The following is a 26,670-nucleotide window of genomic DNA, read 5'->3' on the forward strand; positions in this document are numbered from 1 at the left end:
GCTGTGTGCAGGAGTTCTGGCTTGGAAACAGAATTGTCCCCTGCTGGGTACAGAAGCATTTTCTGAAGCAGCTGGATGTGAGGGCAAAGTTGAGTCATTCCAACATGCATCATGAATTGGACCTGAAAAAACCTGCAAGTATTTGATGAAGAGTGGAAATTAAGGATAATTTACTCATAGGAGTTCAAAAAACAACAGATCAAGCCTCAGCTTCCCAAAGAAAGGTGTAACGCAACTCTGGAATCCAGTCACCTGAATGTGACAAGATATATATTCACTGGTGAAGGAGAACAGATGGTGAGAGGGTCTAAATACATCAGCAGTAAAATATATCACTATTTCTGCTCAGGTTTTTTTTAGGCCTTGTAATGATGTTCAAGGGGAACACAATAACATGACCATCTTAAAATATGGTGCATCAGTAGTTTATTTTACTTACATGTAATACTTCAAGAGGAATACCATATCCCTTGATTTGTTTCTGAAAAGATTTGAGCAATGGAGAGCTAATCCTATGCTGCCAGTTTAAATCAGATCAAAATTTTCTATTTTGTTCTTCTCAGTTAAGGCCACATCAGGACTTCTTTTGGTCTCAGCTTGTTGGAGGAGGTTCAGCGCCGTCTGAACTCCCTCTGCAGTCTCTCCCCTTTAGCAGACAGAGTTTCAGAGGGCTGCGACCTGGCCACTTCAAACTCAGACATGTGTGCTGTGTAAAGCAGCAGTATCTTGGTGAGGCTAATGGGGAGGTTTTTGTCATTGGATTAACCATATAAATAATACAGTGTGCCTGAGGAAATCTGGAAGACGACAAGCTCTGAAATATATATTAAAAACAAAGTACTGAATTCTAATTAAAATTCATGCTTATGGCAGAGTTTTCTCTTACAGAAGGTACAATTTTTCTAGCCCTTGTTTTAATCAACTGAGGCTAATGTTTCTGTAGCAATTCACTTCATATATAATGGTACAATATGGCTGGAGAAACAGACCAATAGGAACCTCATGCAATGCAAGGTCCTGCACCTGGGGAAGCAGAACCACAGGTACAAACGTGTGCTGGGAAACGCTTTTTATCATGAGGGCTGCTGAGCACTGGAGCAGGTTGCCCAGGGAGGTTGTGGATTCTGGGCATGGTCCTGAGCAATTGTTTTTTGGTAGCCTTGCTTGAGCACGGGGGGTTGGACCAAATACCTTCAGAGGTCCCTGCCAACCTCAGCCATTCTGTGATAATACATCCAGATAGCAAATTAGGTAAACGTGAACTAGAAACAAATATATTCTGACAGTAATCAATGCTCTTCATACATAGAATCAGAGATTTCAGAGCAACAAAATAACAGCAGCAATGCATTGACGAATGTGGACAGCAGAGCGGTGCACAAGCCTCTGACAGCAGACAGCAGTGCCCAGGCTCTGGCTGCGTACGCTGAGCAGATCCAGACCTTGGGTCTGCCCTTGCAACGAGCTGGATCAACTAGTTGGCATAAGGTAAAAATACCCTAACTCCTGAGTCCTGCCGTCTGGGAATAAATTAGTACAAGGGAATACAGCCATATATTATAAGAAATAATGTTCCCAAAAAGTCATGTGTATATTTATGTAACGGTATATGCCTGTCTTTTTGAAATATTCTGGTAAGCATCTGAAAGTGTGCGAGTCTGAATTCACATAACTGCATATAAACCTTCCAACATGAAAGGAATCGCACATAGGTTTCTCCCCGATATCAAATGGAGATGTTTCTAGCCTCCCAGGTCGTGAACTGGCAATTCAGAGCAGTTTGATTGCCTGCTTGATTGTTTGTGAGATAACGGTGAGATTGGCAGTGACAGGGTAATTTACTGAAGATTGCAATGTCAGACTATATCCAAGGGGGCTTGTGAGCATAAAGATGTGATTCGCATGACTGACAGGATGCTGAGAGATGGATATGCCAATTGAAAGTTCACGGTGTCATCACAAGTGTTCGGTCACAGCAGCCTGAAGTCTGCTGCGTGATGAAGTCATTACAGACGTAACATCTGCTCAATGCACACCTCTAATAAGAGGTTTAGCAAAAAAATATGATGCAGCTTGAAGAGGTAAATGTAAATTTGTCAAAGGGAGCAAATTATATCCTGTGTGTTGCTTCTGTTATTTCGAATGTGTTGATAGGATTCTCTTGACTGGCAGTGATCTGAATAAAAGCACTAAGCGGGCTAACCAGCGGGCAGCTTTCCATTCCCAGCTGTGGAGGTGTCACAGACCGAGAAAGAGCACAGGACACTGAGAAAACGTTCTCAGAGCTTAACAGGAAAACTGCCTTGAGTTACAATCTGAAGCTAATGGTGTCCTTACAACGGTTATAGAAAGTGGGTGGAAAATGGACTGTAGCAAAAAAAAAAAATAATAATAATTAAAAAATCCTACCGCCACATTGGAAAGGATTTCAAGATGAATGGAGCTCTTAATGTAAATCGGCGACTGACCTTAAAGCAATATATAGCTCTTGCAACAAGGTAGTTTGTCTAACTTGAATTTCCGTACAGGGCTGAATGAAACATTGTCAGCATCCCTTGGCAATTTTGGTTTTAAATCAGAAAGGGTCATTTCAGGCACATGCAATCTGTTGGAAGTACAAAGCTAATTGTAAAATAAGAGAGCTTTTTGTAGATTTGGGTTTGGATTGGTTTTTTTCTTTTGTTGTTTTTCCAGTTATCTCTCTGTAGGGTAGTGTTGGTCTGTTGTGCACATGAAGATCTTGGTAATACATGAGTCATGATCTTACTCTAGGGTCAGCTATAACCTACTGGAATGTTCTCTCTTGTGTATATGATATTAAGTGTCATCCCAGGCCATATTTGTATTCAAAAATCAGATTAATGTGCCTTTGGAAGTCTCTGAAACTTTACAGACCTAAGTACATAGCAGATTGAATGCCTGATTCTTGCCAGAGTAGATGAACGTTTCTAAGTTGTTAGAGATTATAATATTTTAAAGTAAATGGTTATTAAGTTCTAAATTACAGTAGAACTCCATTGAGAGAATATATTTCAGTTAAATGATGATACCAAAGGAAAGAATGATGCTGTAAGTTGTTACTGTATACGCTAAAAGTAGTCAGTTGTGATTTATCTAACTATGCAGATCGATCTCCCTGTTGATGGCATTTGAATTTCTAGTGTTTAAATTCTAGTTTTTCTTCAAAATACTTCTTAAGAAATATTCTTGATGGGCAAGCTAATATGTAATATGATGACTGAACCAAACAGCCTTGAGCCTCCCTTATCCAAGCACGCGGACAGGTTCTGATTCAAATATCTATGGGAGATGGGAGGTCCTGCAGCATTTCCCTATGAATTGCCAAAATGGGTACAATGTAGTTCTTTTTTCACTTAGGTAATGATAACTTATGCTGTCATCCCCATCTCTTCCCCTCATCTCCCCAGACAGAATAAATTAAATCAAACACCACAATTCTCAAGACTTTTATAGCCCACCAAGGACATGTAAAAACTCTGTAAAACAGTTGGAAGTATTTCAAATAAATAAATAAATATAGAAATCCTGTACTCCTTCTGCTATTCCTTCTTTCTAATTTCAACCTCTTTGGGATTGATTCTCTTCTAACACTGGTTTAAATTAGTAGTTGCAGTAATGGTGTTTAACCAAGATACTTGAGAAAGTCTCATCCTCATTGCATTATTGGTTCAGTTACCAGTTCTACGGTGCCGAGATGTTCTGAAGAGTAAGCATTCACGTTTTTTCCAGTGCCTCACGATGTCCGTGAGACACTGTTGGTTGGTAGGTCTGCGCAGCAGGTTGAACTCGATGACTCTTCCCTTTCAGATGGGCTGGTCGACTGCCTGGACCCCGACTGCTGCCTCCAGACCACCTGCCAGAACAGCCTCCTGTGCCGGGGCTCGCGGGACCCGCGGGATGTCATCCAGCAGGGCCATGCTGGGTCACCTGCTGTCAAGTCCTTCTATGACCGAATCAAGCTCTTGGTGGGGAAGGACAGCACTCACATCATCCCGGGGGAAAACCCCTTCAACAGCAGGTAGCGGCTGAAAATGTGATGCTGTATCTGTTCAGTTGCGTGTTGTGGGAAGAGTTCTCCCAAATATTTTATTTATGTTTTAACATGAGATGCTGCTTTTGGGTGCTTCGTGTGTTTGTATCTCAGGCATCATTCCCACTGAGGCGCTCTGTGGCAATTTACAATGTGGCCTTGATTATATAACAGTGAGTTTTCTTAGCATTTTATTATATTAGCAACACCTAGAAGATTCCTTCCACACAGTACAAGCTTCTGAGGTTTTTATTTTATGAAGACAGCAATCTAGAACAAGGGAAAATGAAAACTGGTTTCCAGTTAGAAAGAGATTGAGGAATAACCTGTCTTCATCTCCTTCATCCCCATCAACTTTGCTTAACCTGTTGGCTCAGAAAGCTCTTATTTTCTCAGTGCATAAAGCTTAAAACAAAATCATTTCTCCTGTTGACAAAGTGTAAAGCAAGGATTACAAATCAGGACCAAATGCAGTGTACAAAAATCAGTCACTCCCTAACATGGAAAACTGGTTGTATTAAACAGAGGTATGTCATTACAGTGTGTTTTTAAAGTGTACTAAGCATCCACAGACATGCTGTTGTACCCAGTGAGGTTTTTAGAAATGCCCAGTCACCGTTTCAGTGGCACTTCAGGGTCACAGTCCCGGCCTGGCTGAATGGGAGGCAGTTTCTACTCTGCAAAGCCTCATTAGACAATGAGGCAAAGCCTCGTTAGACAAGGAAGGCACTAACTCTCGTTCTGTATGCACAGACCCCGCTGCAGAGATAAGCATTTTCTTGATTGAAGTATATAGAGAGAGCTGGGCAATTTTGTGGTTTCCTCAAAAAACTTTGGAGTAAATTGGATTTAGAGTAAATGAGGCACAAGTGTTCCATTACTCAGTTCATAAACAAGGTAACTTTGCTTTTGTAACTAACTTTAATACCTGTACTTATCTTTCTTTTTCAGTCTTGTGTCTCTCATAAGAGGCCAAGTGGTGACTACAGATGGAACTCCTCTAGTTGGGGTCAACGTGTCGTTTGTCAAGTATCCAAAGTACGGCTATACCATCACTCGTCAGGATGGCACGTGAGTTTGTTTGCTTCATTGAGTACCTATTTTGTATGTAGTATCTTTGCTGATTAACAGATGGTGTGATCTAATGGAACCATGTGCTACCATGTATTGCATTCCTCCCAGGGCAAAGAGCTATTAAGTAAACACAAAAGTAATTTTTCACGTGGCATTTTGAATACTAACTGCAAGTAAATATGAAAAGACTGACTTCTGATAATAACGTGTTGGCAGGCAGACTCCTTTCAAATAAATTGTTCTGTGTCTATGAAAACATTTGTGGACTACAGTAATATCCAGCTGAGACCAGAAATATTTTCTTTTTCAAAATGCAAGGCAGCCTAACCCTGCTAGGGGAAAAAAAAATAAAAATAAAAAAATAGTATCATTATAGGATAGTCTATTTTGTTAAAAGTTCCCTTCTGCCTCTCTTTCCTTTTGAAGATGCACTATCTTTTGAGTTTCTTCAGGGTAGAATGTAATCAAAAGATTCTAATTGAATATATTTAGACAATTTCCTGCTGTGCAAAAAAGTGTTTTTCCCCCCTTGTACTAGCTGATTTGAAATGCACACAAATTCAGATAAACAAAAATCTATGTGTTGTGGTTTATCTAGTTTACTGGCTGTGGTAACTAGAACAGTATATCTGTAATGCATGCATTGTAAACATTTGCCATTTTCTCTTGATCTTGCATGCCAGCAATTGAACTGAAATAATGAGTCAACGGAACTATAGGGAGTATTTCATTTCCACATTTCCCAGAATACTATTCTGTTATAATAAAAGTATAATGTTGTTGATTTCAGTGGTTTAATACTACAGTAAATGGTAGAGCTGAACTATATTTAGATCTGAATGGATTATTGAAATCATTGAGTAATTTGTTACGCTGACAGCATTTTCATGAAGCAACTGATATCTACTTCTGTTGTCAGAACAGCCTAGAAGTATTTTACTCATTTAGGCCAGATTTCAAAATGCCTGCACAGTGCCACAGTACTGCTATGATCATGTAGGGGGTTGGGAGTAAATACCCAGTCTCTCAGAAAAATGGTACATCAGTCATCCTGGAGATAGGAATTTTTATCGTATTTGTAGAGCACAAACAGGAAGACTTTTCTTTATTATTGTCTCACTGTCGTATGTCACATTCTGTGCCTGAAAGACAACATCTTTTAGGAAAGGGATAATTCACTGTCCAGCTCAGTATGAACTTGGCTTCTCTGCTGATTTGATAACATATATAAAGATGACTTGTAATAACAAATATGGTGGTTTGTTTGCTGGGTATTTTTCAATTATTTAATGCATATTTTATAATATAGAGGAGCAAGGTTCGTCCAAGTAACTTCAAATCGTTGCTTGTCTTGGCTGGATTTCAGTTGTCTAATTGCCAGAGGTTCACATCCTATTACTGATTGTTTGAAGCATGACACTAAAAGTATACCTATAGGTATACCTGTGTACTTGCTTCATAAGCCAGGAATGCTACAACTGGAATTATTCAGTCTTGTCACTTCTAAAGCCCACGTTTTTCTAGGTTTGACTTGGTTGCAAATGGCGGAGCATCCCTCACCTTGCACTTTGAACGGGCCCCGTTCATGAGTCAGGAAAGGACAGTGTGGCTGCCGTGGAACAGCTTCTATGCCATGGACACGCTTGTGATGAAGACAGAAGAGAACTCCATTCCCAGCTGCGATCTCAGTGGGTTTGTCCGTCCTGACCCAGTCATCATTTCTTCACCACTTTCAACTTTCTTCAGTGATGCTCCTGGTCGGAATCCCATTGTACCAGAGACCCAGGTAAGAACAGTGGGAGTGCAAGGGATATACAAATCAGCAGTCAGATGCTCATGCTGACCTGAGCACTTACCACAGTGTCACCATGTGTCCCCTGGAATTGCTGTAGCAAGTGCTTCTGTAGAGTCGCATTCATTCTGACAGATAGCAGGTTTTCTAATGAGGTCTGCAGGAGATATCCTAGGTTTATGTCACCCAGACACATTTATCTTTGACTACCTTGCACCTTCTTATTATCATACAATATATCAAGTATATCTCTCTATTTCAGTTGACAGCTTAGGTGTTTCAGGAGAATTTTGCACAGGCTTGGTGTGTACTGCGTACCGCAGGCTGTTTTCTTGTATGTTATTTAGGATAAAGGGAAACTCTACTGGTACCATTGTTTCACTGTTTTATTGAGTTAGTCTTTATCCTAACTGTTAGTGGTTCCTGTCACTGTATTTCTTATGTTCCCCTTGCATGTAACTTGCAGTAAAAATACTTATTTTCACAAACAGACATCAGTCACTGCACTGATTTGAGAATAACCATTCCCAGTAGTAGAAAGTCATAAGTTCATAAAAATATGCAAAGAGATATTCTTCTAAACAAATAACAAAGCACTGATATAAAATGTTTGATCTTTTTCCTGTTCAGGTGCTTCATGAAGAAATTGAGATCCCTGGCTCGAGTATAAAGCTCAACTACCTGAGTTCCCGCACTGCTGGATACAAATCCTTACTTAAGATCGCCATGACTCAGTCCCTTGTGCCGCTGAATCTAATCAAAGTTCATTTGATGGTAGCAGTAGAAGGGCATCTGTTCCAAAAATCATTTCAGGCCTCTCCCAACTTGGCATATACATTTATCTGGGACAAAACAGATGCATATGGTCAGAAGGTTTATGGGTTGTCAGATGCTGTAGGTAAGTCAGCATATACAAGCTCCAAAAGTTTCCAAATAACACCTGTAATTCTTAGTAAGAAAACTGCAAATATTTCTGATAGAGAGGCAAATATAAACTAAACAGTTCCCATCTTCCTGACACAAATTATCTTTGTATTTTGGTTTGTTTTACACATTAAAGATGACATTCTGAAGGTCTAAACTCCATCAACATGCTTCTGTTTCCTGATCAGTAGGTGACTTAGTTTAGACCAGACAAAAAGTGGCCACAGGAATGTAGGTGAAACCTAGTCCATCACTATGTTTTTATTTTCTTTCAGTTAACAAATGAACCTCATGCTGGACGAGGTGGCATTCTTCAGTGCATTTGGATTTTCGTGCATGCCATTACTATAGCCTCTTGAGGTGTAATACATCTGACATGAAGATGGTGTTTTTCTGATGCTGTTCAGTCTTGTAGTTTTATAGCTATTTTCAGTTTACTTGGATCCAGTGGGTGGGAAAAAGAGTGATTATCACAGTATTCTGAAGTTTGGATTTTCATTTGAGTATGAGAACAATTTTGATATAACAGTGCTAAAAATGGGCATCAGAGCTCTGCCAGTGTGAAAGAAAAATTTGTTTTTAAAATCTTGTTTCTTTTCTATATTTTCTAAAATCTTCTTTGCTATAGCTTTTCTTTCTTACATGGTTGCATAGGATGTTGTTTTCCTGAATAATGTTTACAGTGCATGTGTGCTTAAAAACACACAAAGTTTTCACGGTTCCTTAGTATATAGTATGTAAAATGACCGCACTAAATAAATGATGTGAACATCTGGCAAATTCAGACTTTGATCTTATCCTGTTACCTGATAGAACAGTTTGATTATATTTTTAAAATTATATTTCTCACTCTCCTCTCCCCAAACCAGTCACTTCCCAACACCAGCTATTCAAAGAGAAGTGATCAGATCCCTGCAGAGTACGTGTGAATGAAGTCTCAAATTTGTGTCTAGTCAAAGATCTGAATTTAATATTGTAGAATAAAAGAGAGGAATATAATCACTCCATCTTCTTGAGGGGGCCGGGGAACTGGAATGCTGAATGATTTTAATGTGCTCTGGATGTTTAATTCAGTGTTTGTTCAGCAGGTATATTAGATTTTACTTTATTTCAGTTTCTGTAGGTTTTGAATATGAGACTTGCCCCAGTCTCATTTTGTGGGAGAAGAGGACAGCACTACTGCAAGGGTTTGAACTAGATCCTTCAAATTTAGGAGGATGGTCTTTGGATAAACATCATGTACTTAATGTCAAGAGTGGTGAGTTACTTAATTGCGTATGTTTTCTGTGCTATATGGAATTTTGTCTGTGAACACTTTTTATTTGTACTATATTTACACTTTAAAAAATGCAATTCCTCCACACTCTTTTTATTTCATCTTTATCTCAGTAAGGTATGAGAAATGTTTCAGTTGTCGGAATTTTTTTCAACAATTTTTTACTCTTCTGCACAGCATGACTTTCTTCAAGTCCAAATCTTTATCCTCCATTCTTTTGTTCATTTATTCCCCTGCAATGTCTGTCTTTCTTCCTTCCCTGGTTTTCTGATATTAACCACACTCATTCCTGGTTCCTTTTCTTTGACCTTTTTCCCCTCTAATCAGCAATGGGGCTTAAAAGGAGTCTGAGTTTCTAACAAGACACTGAGTCTCATTTGTCTTCTTCTTTTGTCACCTGTTTGGTATATTCCTCACTTTGTCTACACATCCTAAGCTGATTGTTCATCGTCTTCATATTTTACCAGAGGCTTTCAGGGAGTTGAATGATTTGCATATATTTCATCTGATCCCTGTAAAGTGTTTTCTACAGCCTCCCTGCTGATCCCCACATTAACAAATTGCAAAGTATATTGTTGCTCAAGAAATTTAAAGTACTGTTCAGAACAGGCAAGATCAGGCTCTTTGAAGACACATAAAGTGCTGTGCAGTGGATCAGACACTGTTAGGATAGCCATGTGGATAGTGCACAATATTCTGTTGTCACCAGTGGGGAGCCAGTTACATTAGGATCGTACAACTGCATTGCCAAAGGAACACGAGGCTAAATATTTCTGACCAGATTTCTATAATCTTTAATGCGTTGAAAATGATCACTGTGTCAGAGAATCCACTCCCTTCCTGGAGAGTGGTCTGCTCTTTGGACAAATATTTTTAAAAGAAATCCTATGTTAAAGGCGTTTCTTGAAGCCTGATGAAGATCCTTACCAGTAGCTTCCCTCTTGCCTCCCACCCCTGATCCTTGGCAGCCCTTCTAGGAGTTCCAGCTCTCTCCTACCTTTTAATTTGCTGTGCCGTCCTCTCCTCTGCCATCTCCATTTCTCATTTTCCATGAAAAAAAGGGTGAAAGACTAAGAGGTGAAAAGAGAACAGTAAGATTGGCACAAAATTCCAAACAAAGTGTAAGATAGGGAACTGGAGTGAGAGGATCCAGGGACACAAGCAAGGAACGTGTCTGCTCTGCCGTTTGCCTCCTCACTTCCCGGTCAATAAGACGGATAAACCCTTGTGCCAGGCCAGAGAGCTGTATGGCAGTGTTTGCTCTCAGAATGAATACCGGGGGACTCCGGGTTTAGGTTTGAGTCTGTGCTTGTGTATGTGTGTGGTTTTTCAAGAGAATCTTCATTACACCTTTATTTTTACTGCTGCAAAGCTCTTTCACTCTTTTGCACCGTCAAAGAACCAAGTGCAGGAGTCATTTCAGGGTACAGCCCTTAACAGCAGCTGTTGAAAAGAGAACTACCTGAAGTCACCTGCAATCATTGGCAGTAATAACCACTTCTTCTCCTCTTTGTTATTAGGTATATTGCACAAAGGCAATGGAGAAAATCAGTTTCTAACTCAGCAGCCGGCTGTGATAACCAGCATTATGGGGAACGGGCGCCGAAGAAGCATATCCTGCCCTAGCTGCAACGGGCTGGCAGAAGGAAATAAGCTTTTGGCCCCTGTAGCACTTGCAGTGGGTATCGACGGAAGTCTCTTTGTTGGAGATTTTAACTATATTCGGCGTATCTTCCCATCCAGGAATGTTACTAGTATATTGGAGCTGAGGTAAGATGTTAGTCTTAGCACTTCATTTCTGTAGCCTGTGCTCAAATCAGCCTTTACCATTACTTTTTATAATTTTGTAAAACATTGTCACTTTCAACCTATTTAAATTCCAGTGGAGAAATGGGGCACAGAAATGCATAGTTCAAAATCTGTAGCTTATCAGAGCAATGACTATAGAGGAGGGCTCAAGAGTGCAAACCAACATGTACAAAAAGCACAAACCGTCTTCTTCTCTCTTGTTGGTGGTCATTTGATACAACCTCCCCTCAGTACTATACATCATTTAGTTTTTTCTGAAAATTCCAGAATGGACTGCCCTTAGGTACTAAGCCACAGAGAAAAGCAAAGGTGGAACAGCCTCACGAGGTCAGAAGGGAGGTTTTCCTATCAATGGTTTGGGGAGCCACTTTCCCACTTCTTTCCCACGCTCATAAGTCTGTTTCTGTGGGTTGGCAAGTACAGTTACAAAGTCACTTTGCATATTCAACATTCTTTTTAAGATCGTATCTCTGTCCCCTCATCCTACACCCCCGCCCCACAACATGAAGATCTGGTCACTTAATAGGGAAAGCACGAGTATAGAGTGTACCTCTTCACCCATTTCTGTTCCATCTCCTTTTTTCATTCTTCTAGGAGAGATAAGAGCTGTTGCTTCAAACTGTAACTCATGTAACTGGACCTTACAGTTACAGCACTGTTGAGTATTTGCAGAAAAATGAGGAAAAATAGCTTGCATTGGCTATCTTCTCGTACTTCTGCAGCCCACTCAGGCAGTAGGATTAGTGCTCTTGTAAATGGGATGTAGCCGCAAAGTACATTGAGAGAATTTAAGTCATTAGCCTATTTTTTTTTTTTTAATGATATGGCCAATAACCAATTCCTCTTCTTCCACTGTATTTTCAGTTTTTAATTAGTGGGGGAAAGTGCAAAATTATTGGACTGTCAGAGAATAGGGGGCCTAGCTCTATTTTATTCCTCACTTCCATTCATGTCATTCTGTTGATGTCACTGTTGTGAATTTTGATTTATAGAAAAGAGGATCCGATTCAGGACAGTTCTACTCTGAAATAACTCTCTAACACCTACCTCATGCACCATCAGGCTGCCTCATTATATTAAAAAAAAAATCATAGGTCATCCAGTGCTTTCTGCTAGCAGCTCAGTATAAACCACAGAAGGTAGCTGGTATGGATGTGTGACCTGCTATAAATATTTATATCAAAATACACTATAATTCTGCATTATAGAGACTATGATGATTTCTTTTCCTAACTTGTTCAGTTCTGTTTAGCTTTCTAGTAAATAGGACTGCAGCTTTACAGGTGAAGAGAAACATTTTCAAATTAGGATACTTAATATGAGGCATTTATATGCACCTCACTTCCTAATATCAGCCAGTGCCAAAGTTCTCTAGCACACCTGATATTTGAAAGTGTTGTCTCCAAGTTTATAACAGTGTTAGCCTGGCTGCTTTGCTTTCCTTCTATCCAAGAGAGAGCTTGGGCTTTTCAGCATGTGTGAGGGGAAAATGGGAAAGGACATCAGTAAAGAACCTTTTATTTTATTTTCTTTTATGAAAGTCCATTTTCCATAGTGTAGTTTCTTTAGGTTCTGTTAGAACTATTAGCAATGAACAATAAAGGTATTGTATTTTTAGTTGTGTTGGCCAGCTGCAAATGACTTGACACACAGATTATTAGGATTCGCAGTAATGTCTTTTGCCCCCTGTTCCTCTAAAGGGAATTCAGGTCCATTCCAGCAAACATCATCTATAGCAATAATTGTGATTCAGTGGTCATCTTAAAATCTGCATGAGTTACATGGGTAAGAGTTTGAAGATTTGAGCCATTTAAGCATGAACAAGAGCCAAGTCTTCAGCTAGTATTAAGTAGATTGAATAAAGTTGCAAATAGTGTGTCCCCAAGTATTAAAAATCACATACATCACTTTAGTTAGATTTCACAAGGGATAGAATTTTGGTTTTACATAAGCCAATATAAATCCGGAGTAACTTCAGAAGCGAGAGTGCCCTAGTGTGCATATTTGCTTCACACTGTCCTTTATGAAGGTGCCTGATCTGAGTGGCTGATGAGTAATTTTGACTCCAGAGTGTTGCATGTCATGCCTGATGTTGGTATTGCAAGTTTGGGGCTGTGCATGGAGTGCTGCAGCTCAGGAGTCACGCATCGCTTTGCTTCATTCAGTGGATATTCCTAAACGGAATGACATAAACACAGTGAAACACTGTGGTGTGGAGAATGTGTTAATTTTCTTCTGGGAAGGAGAGAACACTTTGACTTTGCGTCTAGACAGTAAATTAGGGATCAATTAGTGCTGGATATCTTCCATTGTACAGTATCCTACTGCTCACTTTAGAAGGGTTTATTTTACCCTAAGATTTGCTTTGATGGGCTTTAATAGATACCAAGTAGCATCCAAACTTGCTTTAAGCAATTATTTTAGAGACTGGAGGGACAGGATAATGAACTGTGTAGTAGAAAATCATTTAGAAATAGCCTGTTGGAAGACCATTTTGATTAAAGAAGTTGCCTCCAACTGGCAGACAATATCCTAAGCCCAGTGCTTCCCCCTTCACAGTTCTGTATGCAGAAAACTGCCAGTTCCTCTCGCTCCTAGCCCACAAGTTACACATATTTCCACGTGAAAACGTTCAATGGTCCCAGAAGGTTTCCTGTAAAATATCTGGGGGGTGGGGGTTGGGGGCAGGGTTATACTCCTAGGGAATGAGCTTGCAACTCTGTCACCCCCCGTCGCTCTTCATCCGTAAACACAGCTAAGGCTAGTGCTGAAAAGAGATATCTTCTCCTGTGTCCTTTTGTAAAATAAAACAAATACTATGTTTGCTTTACCATCTATTCTTCAGCTAACTGTTTGTTCTTTTTTCTTCTGTTCCCTTTCTATAAAGAAATAAAGAGTTTAAACATAGGTAAGACACGAGCTCTTTCCCATATAATTTGATATGGTTTGTTTGCTTCATTGTGTTTGCTTTTTGTGTTGTGCTTCTTGTGTAATGTTATGTTCTTCATGTACCATATATAGAAACATTTTTATGTGCTAATTGTGTGTTATGAATATGATAAGCGTTAGCAATTATGAAATGTAGTCAAAAAGCAACCAAATAAGTTCTGACAGTAATTAGAAATTTCTAGAAGAATGCAAGTATAATGAACCCCAAGCTAACTTCTGTATAAACACTTCTCCCTGCTGTCTATAATTGGTCTAAATGGTCGAGGTAAACTAAAACAGCAGTTTTACAAATACCTGAAATGTTCACAAAAGCACTAATGACTGCAAACAGGTCAAAAACTCATTTTCCGGTCATTAATGATTTTCTGAACCCTCTGTCCTTTTTCATAATTTAGTTTCTATTTTCTTTCATCAAATACATTTAACCACCAGTCAACCTGTGGGGCTGGTTCTGTGCAAGCACTAGATGCAGTCGCTGTAAAATTCATGAGGGAGGCATAACCTTTCCAGACGCTAGGAGAAAATATTGTGCATCATGTCCCCTGAGCACCAGGCCTTCTGGATGGCAGCAGCATGGGAAATGCTTGTGCCTTCTCCCGCACCACACCTGGGATAGGCAGGATGTTCACCCTGGAGAATATCAAGGGCAAGAACAAGAAGAGCTGTTGTAAACTATTCCATAGTGTCCTGTGCATCACCCTTTTAAAACCATACTTTCCATTTCTGTAATACAAGTTAGATGCAGAAGATGTCTGGACTAAACAGTATAATTTCTGCTTTACAATATATTTTGGTATAGCAAGTGTAACTGCACTAAATTTTCTTATCTGGGTGAATTCATTCACAATTTGCTAATGATCGTTGGTGGTGCTGGAGGCTCCTCATTTAGAACTATAAGCTTGGTTAACTTTTCAGGTGCTTAGAGATTTGCTCTGGGCAGCTTCTCCTTTTGGTTAAACCTAAAGAAAAGCTGTTGTTGCACTATTGTTACTTTGATGCATGTATGAGAAGAACAGGGAGGAGAAGCCGATGCTGCCTGTACTTGCTGTCAGACACCAGGCTCACGCTCAGAGCAGAGCAAGGCTGCAAGCAATACCAGATGGTATGGGAAATCTTTTAACACGAGGTGCATTCTTTGGCTTCCTATAATTCGAATGAAATACAAGCGTACTGAGAAAAGAGACGCAGAGGTCTTTAACTGCTCAGATGCCAGTTTGAGAAATGTTTACTATTCAGTTATAAAATACATCCCTGTTTGAGGTAATAACCTCATAGTTTCTGTGGGGACACGAGGAGCGCTTCTTTCTAGATCACAATATACCTGATAAAGCCAGCAAGCATGCAAAATAAACAAACACCACCAGTCATCTCCTGCCAAAGTTCCTCAAGTATTTTAGGTGCAGAGTCTTCCCTTGTTGGTCCCTGACCCAGCTCATGCAAGAGCCAGGGGCTGCTCCCTGGCAAAACTGCCCCAAGGGAGATTCCAGTGGAGAAAGGCAGTGTGAGCTCCATGGACACACCGATGACAGCAGGAGAGGACAGGGACATAACCCCATGTTCTGCCATTGCTCGTTACCCCAACTCATACCTTCTCCCATCCCAGTGTCAGCAGGACACAGCTGAGGGTAGCTGTGGTCAGAAGGGGACCAGGGCTGTGCTCGCTCACGCAGGTGGGCAAAAACATGGCCAAAAAGAAGCGAGACCCCTCCAGTGTGGCCAAGCGGCTGCTGCTCTGTGTGTCCCCATCCAGCTGAGGTGCCGCATGGGTAGAAGGGCAGCAAAGGGACCCCTGGGCTGGAGCACAGCGGGCGGCAGCAGCGGTGGGGCTGGTATCTCACCTGCTGCTGTCACAAAACCTTTAGCTGAGTGTGGATGTGTTTGTGAAGTGTGGCACAATACTAGTGTCGCAGCAAAGCTTGGTCCTCAGTGTTAAGGGAGAAGCATGGTAGAAGAAGAGAGTAGAATTTCAAAACAGTGACAGATATGCAGGGGTTTGTATGGCTCAGATACTTGAGAGACTGGAGAAATGTAAATGGAAGGAAATAATTTTATATGTGGCAAAGAAAGTGGAGCTTTGTTTTGGAGGGAGCGTGGTAAGGGTCTAGTGAAGAGGTGCAGTCTGCTGCTGAAGACAGGGAGAGGAACTCGGGAAATAAAGAGATTGTGCTCTAATCTCAAGCATGTCACTAGTCTCCCTGCATAACTTTGTCTACACCACTTAACCTCTCTGTGCCTCAGTTTCCTCCTCTGTAAAATGGGTATAATACCCATCTTTTTAAAGTACTTCGAGATCCATGCATGAAATAAACCTGCCAAGTATTTTTTGTTTACTATGTTTTTTCATCTCTAATTTCTACACTCCTAGACTTCAGCAGATGGTATTACCTCTGCCTACTGAATTTTGATCAAACCAATCTCCTTCCTACTTTCTACAGTTTTAGAACAAACTGTTATTGACCTAAAATCATGACACGTCAAAGACTGGCATAGAGGAAGACAACTGTAGAAAGTGATATTTTGGGGCCTCCTCATTCCTTCAAATCTGGTCATGACCACATGAACGCAGTTGCCTTTGTGCTGCTGATAATCCATCTGCCGAAACTGGCCTTACAATAGTTTCAGCAAGTCTGGTCAAGATATGGCTTATGTCCATCATAACTTACCTCTGTGTATCCTCACTCTTGGAGATGGGCACTTTTGCCACATGAAACTAGGAGTGTGGATATTTGGAGGCAAATATCTCTGGTTACTGGTAAGTAACCTTCATTTATTTTCTTCCTGTCTTCATTTGTCTTCTATGCTTTGAAACCACCATTGACCTTATTTACACTCACCCATAGGCTCCAAAGGCTGGAAAATTCACATCATGCTTAAATTCCAACTGAATTGAGTTAAACTAGCCAGGCAAGGTTTTGAAAATATTTCTGCACTGCAGTTCTGTGTGTGTGAATGTATGTATATATATCGCTAAGATTGACATTTCTCAATTTGCAGATGATTTGCTAAAGTAGTTCCAAAATGTGACAAGCTGCCAAAAAGCATATATTTCAGAACAGAAAGTAGATTTCCATATGAGCACCCATTCTAATCACAAACCGAGGACCAGTTTTTCAATAACAGAAGGTTTGGAGTAAAAGTCAGACACTTGGGGTCTCTGCTTTTAGTTCTGTTAGTTATATAACCAGCTTCATCTGACGTAAATGAGATTCTTGATAAGAATGAATGAGAACAAATTTGCTTTAAAGAATAAATTTGTTATGCCTCTGCCTCCTATTTATACAAGACCTCACAAATCTTGTGGCATAATATAAGTAACTCAGAAATTGATTCTTTGGTCTTACTCCTATGACTTCTGCTTTCAAGGGAAGTTAAACAAGGTGGCAGAGAGGGGGGCAACAGGTAGCGATAAGCCAAAGAGAATTGACCTGGAGCAGATTTAATGGGCTAAAGAGATCAAGAAGAAAGTCTGCTCTGCAGCTTTGGCTTGTTAGGCTCTGCTGTGCAAGCTTGGTGTAGCAGGATGAATGAGATTTAAAATGACAATGCTTCTGAAACAATCAAGTTAGGTCCTCGGATACCAGTCCTTCAGACCCCACCTCTGGATGAGGGTGTCAGACTTTCTTTCCAGATCTCTCTGTGCCTGATGAGTATTTAAGCTCTGGAAGCCTGTGAAGTTTCTGGACTGCTCAGCTCTTTCTCTTTTATGCTTTCTTTTTCTCTAAAGCAACAATCCTGCTCATAAATACTATCTGGCCGTGGACCCTGTTTCAGGCTCACTGTACGTATCGGACACCAATAGTCGGCGGATATACAAAGTCAAGTCCCTGACGGGCACGAAGGACCTGGCTGGCAACTCGGAAGTGGTGGCAGGGACGGGAGAGCAGTGCCTGCCCTTTGACGAGGCCAGATGTGGGGATGGAGGGAAGGCGGTGGATGCAACCCTAATGAGCCCTCGAGGTAACGTAGGAAAAGAAGCCGGAGAAAATGACTGTGTGAGGCTAGGCTGGATGTGGAAATAATTATCTGGCAATTAAATCAACTCCTTCCTCGGTAGTTTTTATTCTGGACTTTAATTACAGCGGATTGGCAAGTGTTCGTGCTTTGTTTAGTTAAAGCAAACTTTATTACCCCAACGCTGAACGCTGCAAAAGGAGAACAGAACACAAATTAGCAGGGTAGCGCTCACTCCAAGAAGCAAGCGTGTAAACTGGGAAACAAATTACTGTTTGAGATACAGCCTTTGGGGAGAAAAACTGCCTGCAGTGTCTTTTTTCTGAGTTTTTATTCTACGTATCCCCTTTTTCTTCAGAAGGGAAGGAAAAATAAAAGGATTTTTGCCCTTTCCAGATTCTAACTTTTAACAAGAAGTTTTCAAGATGATATAGAGATTTGGAGATGTGCTTCTTTTTAAGATTTTTTTTCCATTGTTTCATCTTAATTGTAAGGATTGATTAATCAGGTGTATTGCCAGGTGTTTCAAACATCTTTGGGTTTTATTTCAATGGTTGAAAACAGCTAGATGATTGCAAAAAACAATAAAAATGAAGGGTCCTGTTTCTATGTATAGGTAATAGTTTCAGTTAATACATACTAGGTATATTAACAGGATAGGGCTGCTTGCATGTTTTAAGTTAAGCCTCCACATAGACATTAAGCTGGTAAAGCTGTATCTCTTCTCACTGGCACTACAACCATTTGATGACAAAATTCTTAGATGGATATTTTATTTTCAGCCCAAGGACTGGACAAGGCAGTGTGACAAATCAAAGCAGGGAAGGCGAGTGAGGAAAAGTCTGTCCTTGTTCCCAGCAGGCAGCGGCATCCTCCAGGTCCTGCGAGGCAGCACCCTCTCGTTCTGTGCCTCTCCTCTCCCAGGACTCCCAATGGGACACGCACTGAACCTTTCCTTTCTTTCTAGGCTGGGAACCCCTGTGTCTTCATCTGGGAAGCACCAGATGTTCTTCTCATATTCCTTACTGCAACAGGTCAAAGATTGACAAAACATCCTGAAAGAATGTGATGTCCTCTTAATTTTTTAACACTTCTAAAGCGATTTTAAAAGATTTCTAAAAAACTTTCATCCTCATTAGATCCTTCAGATGAAGAAAGCAACGCCTCAAATTGCTGAGATTAAAACTTAGGAGTTGGTTTTTTTTTAGTTGGTTTTATGTAATATGTCACACAGAGTTTGAATTCGGATGCATTCTGCTGGCTTTTTGGCAGGTTTGGGGGGTTTCTGTGGTTTTCTTTTCTTCAAGGCCCCGAAGGATATACCTGCTTGATGCCACTTATTCCACAGAGCTATGGGTACTTGGAGGGTTCCAGGACCTGTGCTCAGGTTGGAAGGGAGGAAAGAACAGGAGAAGTGAACAAACGTCACCATCTTGTAAACTTGATAAGAAGATGAAGCCTGCCTTGAAGCTGGGAGCTTCTCTGCTTCGCTGATGCCTGGTTTTTATATTTGCAGGAATTGCCGTGGATAAGTATGGACTCATGTATTTTGTTGATGCCACTATGATTAGAAAAGTGGATCAGAACGGAATCATATCAACCCTGCTGGGCTCCAATGACCTAACTGCTGTTCGACCTCTCAGCTGTGATTCCAGCATGGATGTCACCCAGGTAGACTCTTACTGCATTTATTTTCTTCTCTGCCTTAGAAGAGATGAGCATCTATTTTGGATGACTGCCTGGCCACTTAAGAAATATATTATGCAGCACAAGATGATAGCAGATTTGATTCATTACTGAAATGAGTGAATGATCCTCATACTGTGGCTAACACAGGTTATTTATGCAACTATAGAGAACTAAGGTTGAGGTAATGGGAGTTATTGTCTTAATTGCCTGTTTTTCTGTAATTATTGTAGAGCTTCCACAATGTAGCATTCATTTGTTGCACAGGAACACAATTATCCAAAGTTACCACTGCACGTAGCTTTAATATTTCTGAAAAACAAAGTCATTGTTTGAAATAGTTGCCGTTCATGACTTGGTTTCATGATTTACGCTGATAAACCCCTCACTAATTTGCTGTTGTTACACATGGAATTTTAAACACTAGAAGTGTACTTTTCAGTTATGACTTTTACAGTAATAATTTGTGCAACTCATAGGTACGGCTGGAGTGGCCTACTGATCTCGCTGTCAATCCCATGGACAACTCACTTTATGTCCTAGAGAACAATGTTATTTTACGGATCACAGAAAATCATCAAGTTAGCATTATTGCTGGACGCCCCATGCACTGCCAGGTTCCTGGTATAGACTACTCTCTTAGCAAACTGGCTATTCATTCTGCACTTGAATCAGCCAGTGCCATTGCCATCTCACACACAGGAGTTCTTTACATCAGTGAGACAGATGAAAAAAAAATTAATCGGCTACGCCAGGTAACTACCAATGGAGAAATATGCCTTCTTGCAGGGGCAGCTTCAGACTGTGATTGCAAAAATGATGTCAACTGTAATTGCTATTCTGGGGATGATGGGTATGCCACTGATGCCATCTTAAATTCACCATCTTCCTTAGCTGTGGCCCCAGACGGTACCATCTACATAGCTGATCTTGGAAATATCCGCATTAGGGCTGTCAGTAAAAACAGGCCCATTCTTAATTCTTTTAACCAATATGAAGCTGCATCTCCAGGAGAACAGGAGCTGTATGTCTTCAATGCTGACGGGATTCACCAGTACACTCTCAGCCTTGTTACCGGGGAGTACTTGTACAATTTCACCTATAGCAGCGATAACGATGTCACGGAGGTGATGGACAACAATGGCAACTCCTTGAAGGTCCGTCGGGATGCCAGTGGGATGCCCCGCCATTTACTGATGCCGGATAATCAGATTGTCACGCTGGCTGTTGGCACTAATGGTGGACTCAAGCTAGTCTCAACACAGACCCTGGAGCTCGGATTAATGACATATAACGGAAACAGTGGTCTCTTAGCAACGAAGAGTGATGAAACAGGATGGACAACATTTTATGAGTAAGAATGTTTTTGGATATATTAAGCATACATTTTATTTTTCAAATGGTAGTGAGTAGGTCCCTAACTGACCCTACTGAAATTTGTTCTAGGCTTTTCACTGAAACTGAATAAGGCCGATACATCTCAGTCTAGTGTGGTACTGCAAATGGTTATGTGGCCTCTTGATTTCACCAGTGTTGCCGGGTCCCTTGGGTGGGTACCGACCCACCTCGATTCCTGCCCCCAGCAACCTGTGGCTCCGACTGAGCTGCCTCTCACTAGGAGCCCTAATTCCGCACTTTCTTTCGGAACTCAAATTATATATCTTTCCGTTCAGACTCATGTATTACTCATGGCTGATAAAATGTTGATTAACTTCACTGATTGTTCATTCTTGAGACAAGTGAGGAAATTAGATCCCCAGCTATCTGTCAGAGCCCTGGTGTAGCTCCCGTAATTTGTAGATAACCCAAAAGCACCCTGGTGTTCACAAGCATATCGATTAAAAATCCAGAAATCCCTCTTTAAATGAAATTCATCAGAGATAAAGTTCAAAAGTATATCAAAAATCTCAAAAAACTTGTCAGATTTTTGTTAATAGTCATCCCGTTCTTAGTAGTCTTATTGCCGTTTATTGATCAAAACCATTTTTGAAAGCAGGAGCTAAACAATATATTCAAAATACATGTAACTGTTTAAGTTTGGCAAGTTTTATGCCATATATGGTATTTGAAATAGTTAATTAATGATTACCAAATACCATTTCTCAAATTAGTGGGTAGAAAGTATGAATAGGGATTTATTTATATTTTGTTTTAAATTGTAGGCTTGTTTTTAAGGTTACAGACTAGCAGTGGCACACACCTATTTTAGTTCATTAATGCATTTATCTTGGCCGCCACATCCTTTCTTTTTAGCGAAAACGTAAGTAAAGCAGGAATAAAAAGACCTGGTTCAGTCTGCTCAAAAGATGTCTAAATCAGCATTGCACGTCAGTATTCTGTCCATCACACGTTTCGTTTCTGTACAAAGGAAAGCAGTGCCCTCTCGTGGGCCCTGGAAACTGAACTACTGCAACAGTTCTAGACAGTCGGTAGAGATGCAGAGGATTTTTCTCCTTAATATTTTGCAAAGAGTATTTATTTACCATACATTAGTTACAAAAATAATCCAGTTATGTGAACGCATGAAGGTATTACCTGCTGATTACAAGACCAAGTAAAATCTCACTGTACTAGATAGTGGTGAAATCTCACATTATTGCTGATGCGGTGTGGGTGCCCTTCTAGGCAGGCTTTTTGTTGTTGTTTTTTCCTCTATAGGTAGCTCAAGATTCAGATCAGAAGTCATATAAACTAGTTATTTGTCAAAACACAAGTAATTAATTGTAGGAAATTAAATAGCAAAGTAATTTAAAACTCTACGTGAAAATCAATGAAATATTTAAAAAGGTTGTCTGAGAATCATACATACAGACTTTTCGCTACATTAAAAATGCATGTACTTTATAGTGCATGTGTAAAATGAACTATACGTGGTGAGTATTATCTAGGTTAGAAAAATAGCCATAAAATGCCATTCACAAGGAGGTTAAAAGAAGATAAGTATCTCTATATGTTCATGGAAACCCCTATTTGAGGACCAGTAGATACGTGTATGCACCAGAGATGCTCATTACAAAATACCAGAAAAATAGAGACATCTTAAGCTGATCTTAAGCAGCTGACTTATAGTACCTCCTTAATATTCTTTGTCATCTCATGTACCCCCGCAGTTCAGGGTTTAATTAATAAGATAATGAGAATTAGTCAGATCAGATTTACAAACCTAAACAGTCACAGTCCACAGTCATTCAATACTGGTTTCTGGTTTATATTTTTCTACAAAGCAGTTCCAAGGGCAAAGTTCTGTATTCATCATTTTGGTAGCTATAAGTTAGTATCAATTGAAGACATAAGAAATACTCAGCCAATGAGAGTTACAAAATTGGGTTTTGTGCCATTAAATTCATGTATTCGTACAGAAGTAATCAATACCATAAATTGTTAATATGGCAGCAGAACTGGAAAAGAACAAATATCTTTTTTAGTAGTAAAATAACACATGAAGTAAAGTTTAAGAACCCTTCTGAAAAATTTATTTCAGTACATTTATATGAGCCAGGCATTGAAGTGCCGCACTATCTTAGTGGGTATATTCCTCTCTTTTATCTGCAACTGTATTCTGAAAATGTTCACAGAATTAAACCTGTACAGTGTATCCGGGTATGCATGTATATACGCAGAGAAATGCATACACAATCTATTTTTGTGTGTGTCTACACACACTCCATATGCATATTATAATATACATAGTGCATGTGCATATGCACACGGTTCATTTGCAGTAGGAACAAGCAAGGGTCTTAAATAATCCAACAGCTACCAGCAGGCTCACATGGGGTAATTTAAACTTGGGCTTGGGCATGAAGCACAGATCTTTGAAGTGGTCCTCAGTGGCATTCCACTTGGTCTTCACAGCATCCTAAGAGAATGCTGCAGTTTTCTTCTTGAAATAGCTTGTGTTTTATTAGGGAGAGAAAACAGGGATATATGTAACTGTATGTGGGTCTGCACCTTGCCCTGCTCTATGTTAAGTCACAAGCTGCTGTTGCTCCTTTCTACAATACAATATATGCCGCTGTCCTGGTGACCCCACCTGCAAGCTGTGGAGCAGTGCACGGTTCAAACCCCAGGGACCACGAAGCTGGTAATAAAAAAACTGAGCAGATGTAGAGGTGCCACAATATTGGCCACGGGAGAACAGCCCGCAGTGCATTATCACAGGCCCGTGGGAGGGACCCAGGGGTGGGATACGCGTACATCCCACAGAGGCCGCAGCTCCGAGCCCCAGGATGGGGCCGTGGCCGCAGCAGAAGGCGAGTCTGTGACCCAGAGCTGTCCTGGGAACTCACACCTGCCCAGGCGCCTCGATCCCCTCAGCAATGCGGTAGTGGGCACAGGGGGATGCTGAACCCAGGCTAAGGTGCCAGGATTAAGAAAGGCTCTGTTCACTCTCTCCCCTCATAGTTTCATTAGTAGAAAAAACTTGCAATGAGACCGTGCTCTAACTCAAGTCAGTAACAAAAGCTCAGTAATTTCAGCGTATCCAGAATCCACCTCATTTGAAGGTAAAAAATTGCCTTATCAGATCTGATTCATCTAGCCTGATGCATTGACTGTCATATGTAACAGCTGCTTCTCAAGACGATACCAGTAGAATATTAGTATATTTTCCATTGCAAAATTTTATTTTCTTACTTCAGTAGACCCAGGTTCATGACATAAAGAAGAAAAGTATATAACTATTTAATTCCTGTATAGCTTTATTTTTATTATTCAGATAAATGTCTGGTTGTTGTAGTCTACTAAGCACTTGCTCTCACATAATATATAAATAATGAAAAAGCCCCACCTCAATAATGTTTCACTTCTAAATTATGTAGAACATAAGAGGTTTCTGTTTTATTAATTTTACATTTTTTACCTTTAAGGTATTCTTTTAAAATAAGATTTTATCGATGCAATGGATAAAATAGAAATGCCTTCTTTATATGTTGGTATTGGAGTGTATATATCATTTAAGTAGTGACTTTTTTATATGTCTAGCTCGTAAACTAAACAGTCTGCAGATCCTCATAGAGAATACTTTTGTATGTGTCACTTTAAGCATGTCCACCACTTGCTTATAAATCCTTTGAATCTCTGCCAGTGCTGTTTTCAAATAGCATGACCGACACTGGGAAACATGCCCTATGGCAGGAGGCAAAACACTGATTTATAGAAATAGCATTAGAATATTTCTGTTTTTCTGTTTCAGTCTCTGTAGATCCTCATCCATTTTTATTTTTTAGACTGCCCCTGCACTTTGGACAGAGATTTTCAGCAAGTAGCCCACAGCAATCCCCAGGAATTTTTCCTGGGTTAATTAAAAACCCAGCAATGTGAGTGAAGAGTATGAATTAACGTCTCATTTGCATTGCCTAAAATATATTTGCTGATGAGGAATTTTGCCAGCCATTTTTCTGGATGTTCACCAAGCTCTGCATAGTCACATTGAAGCCACTCAGAGACTTTTCTAGTTTGTCCTAAATAACATTGTCTCTTCGGTAATATTTGACACCTGATATTCTGTTCATCGCCCTGCTAATCACTAAACATCCCAAAGCAGTCCACATACAGACGCTTAGGTTGTAACTCATTAACCTTTGGGATTTTTTAAATTGTTCATTTTTTTTGTCCTTTTTGTTTTTCCTAGCTAGATGGATGCTTGACTGGATCAAGTTCTTTCCTCATCTATACTTTATGAATAGTTTTCAGTATTTTTTTGTGAAGACTTTTACATAGACTCAACCAAACCCCCTTTCATAGATTACCTCAACATATTATAATTTATCTAGTATCTTGTTGATACGGTAAAAAAAAAAAAAAAAGTGTATATATATATATATATATGCAGAAACTCATGACTTTCATTAAGAACAATCATGTTGCTTAATCCTTGTTTGATCCTGAACTGCTTAAATGAACACTATTATTGGTCCCTTTTAGGTTGCATGATGCTTTGTCTTATTGATTTACTTCTTTGCCTAATACTTCCATTGATCCTGGTAAGGCTTGTTGCTCCACAGGTGATTGTTTTTTTCCTTCCTCCCCTATACTCAGCTGAAAGGGTGCAACCATTTGCAATGGATTTGAAAGGCTTATTTTGTATTTGTATTAACTGAGGAGCCAATTTGTGTATTAATTTTGGATGTATGCTATACAGTTCAGGTGGCCTACTTTGAGGCTTCTGAATGGTTTAATTGCAAAAAGTCCTGTTGAAAGCACTGATTTCTCTTCATCTTTCCAGCTAACCACAGATGTCCAAAGAACTCGGCTAGCTCCGTGCTACTAAACGTGCTCCTCTCCTCTTCTGTTACTCTCACGCAGTGCAATGGATTTACCAGTTCTCTTCCAGGCTTCCTGCTCCCCGGATCTCCACGTTTGAAGGATGACCAGTTGGTTTCAATCTCTACCTAAACTTTTTCCTTTATCTACACAGGACATTTTTTCTTGCCTTTCTGCTGTTCAGAAGCTTTGGTAGCAGCTGGGTGAGAGACGCTTGCACAAGTAGAGAATTGCAGCAAGCAAAGTGTCAGACCGGAATGCTGGTTTTGTTTCAGGTCCCCATTTCTTGCCCTTAAAATCCAATGTTTTGCTTCTTTAGCATAGGTATGCACACAAATATAGCATACTGAAGGAAAGGGAGAAACAGTATGATTTGATTTCAGGCAGCATTCTTTCTTTTCCCCCTCCTCAGGCTTCTAAATAAATTTAACTCAATAAGCTCATGAAGAGCCCTTTTCTTTTATTTTTTTTTTTTATCTTTATGCCTATGGAGCGCTTAATTAATCTTCTAAGGTGTGTTGACTGCTGCCCTTTGTGCAACTCCAACCTATCCCGTTCTTTAACTTCTCATCATTTGTCTTATGAGCCAAAAGATTGACCCCAAAATGCAGTTGAATACCACAGATAAGATCTAAATGAAATTATGATGTTCTCGAGCTGATGTCTGTCTTAATCTCTTATGACAAGTTTATTCCTTGATATGTCACTTAAGACCATGCTTAGTAGTTTCCACTAAGTATTCAATTGCAAATGTGCAGTATATGCAATTTTATATTGTAGTATCCATCGTAAGTCCACTTCCTTGGGGTGAAATGCAACTATTGAAAGGTTAATTTGCTAATTATAATTGTTTGAGCACTCTGTATTTCTGTAATAATTTAGTTAATCAATTAA

At 40.0% G+C, this 26,670-nt stretch overlaps 1 protein-coding gene across 3 annotated transcripts in view; it reads left to right on the forward strand.

Moving 5' to 3' along the window:
• Nucleotides 1-26,670, forward strand: part of TENM2 (teneurin transmembrane protein 2) — a gene marked incomplete at its 5' end in the record, with an annotated part of 567,758 nt that overhangs the window by 525,944 nt on the left and 15,144 nt on the right. For 2 of the 3 annotated variants that reach the window (XM_082064051.1, XM_082064053.1), the window contains 10 exons: nt 3,829-4,039; nt 5,003-5,122; nt 6,650-6,911; nt 7,548-7,815; nt 8,956-9,099; nt 10,638-10,887; nt 13,814-13,834; nt 17,600-17,832; nt 19,343-19,497; nt 19,992-20,866. In XM_082064051.1, the coding sequence (XP_081920177.1) occupies nt 3,829-4,039; nt 5,003-5,122; nt 6,650-6,911; nt 7,548-7,815; nt 8,956-9,099; nt 10,638-10,887; nt 13,814-13,834; nt 17,600-17,832; nt 19,343-19,497; nt 19,992-20,866 (2,539 nt within the window). The remainder of the gene's footprint in view (nt 1-3,828; nt 4,040-5,002; nt 5,123-6,649; nt 6,912-7,547; nt 7,816-8,955; nt 9,100-10,637; nt 10,888-13,813; nt 13,835-17,599; nt 17,833-19,342; nt 19,498-19,991; nt 20,867-26,670) is intronic. The other variant, XM_082064052.1, reaches the window with a different exon arrangement.

Source organism: Streptopelia decaocto (assembly GCF_964273445.1).
Source record: "Streptopelia decaocto genome assembly, chromosome: 12".
NCBI lineage: Eukaryota > Metazoa > Chordata > Aves > Columbiformes > Columbidae > Streptopelia > Streptopelia decaocto.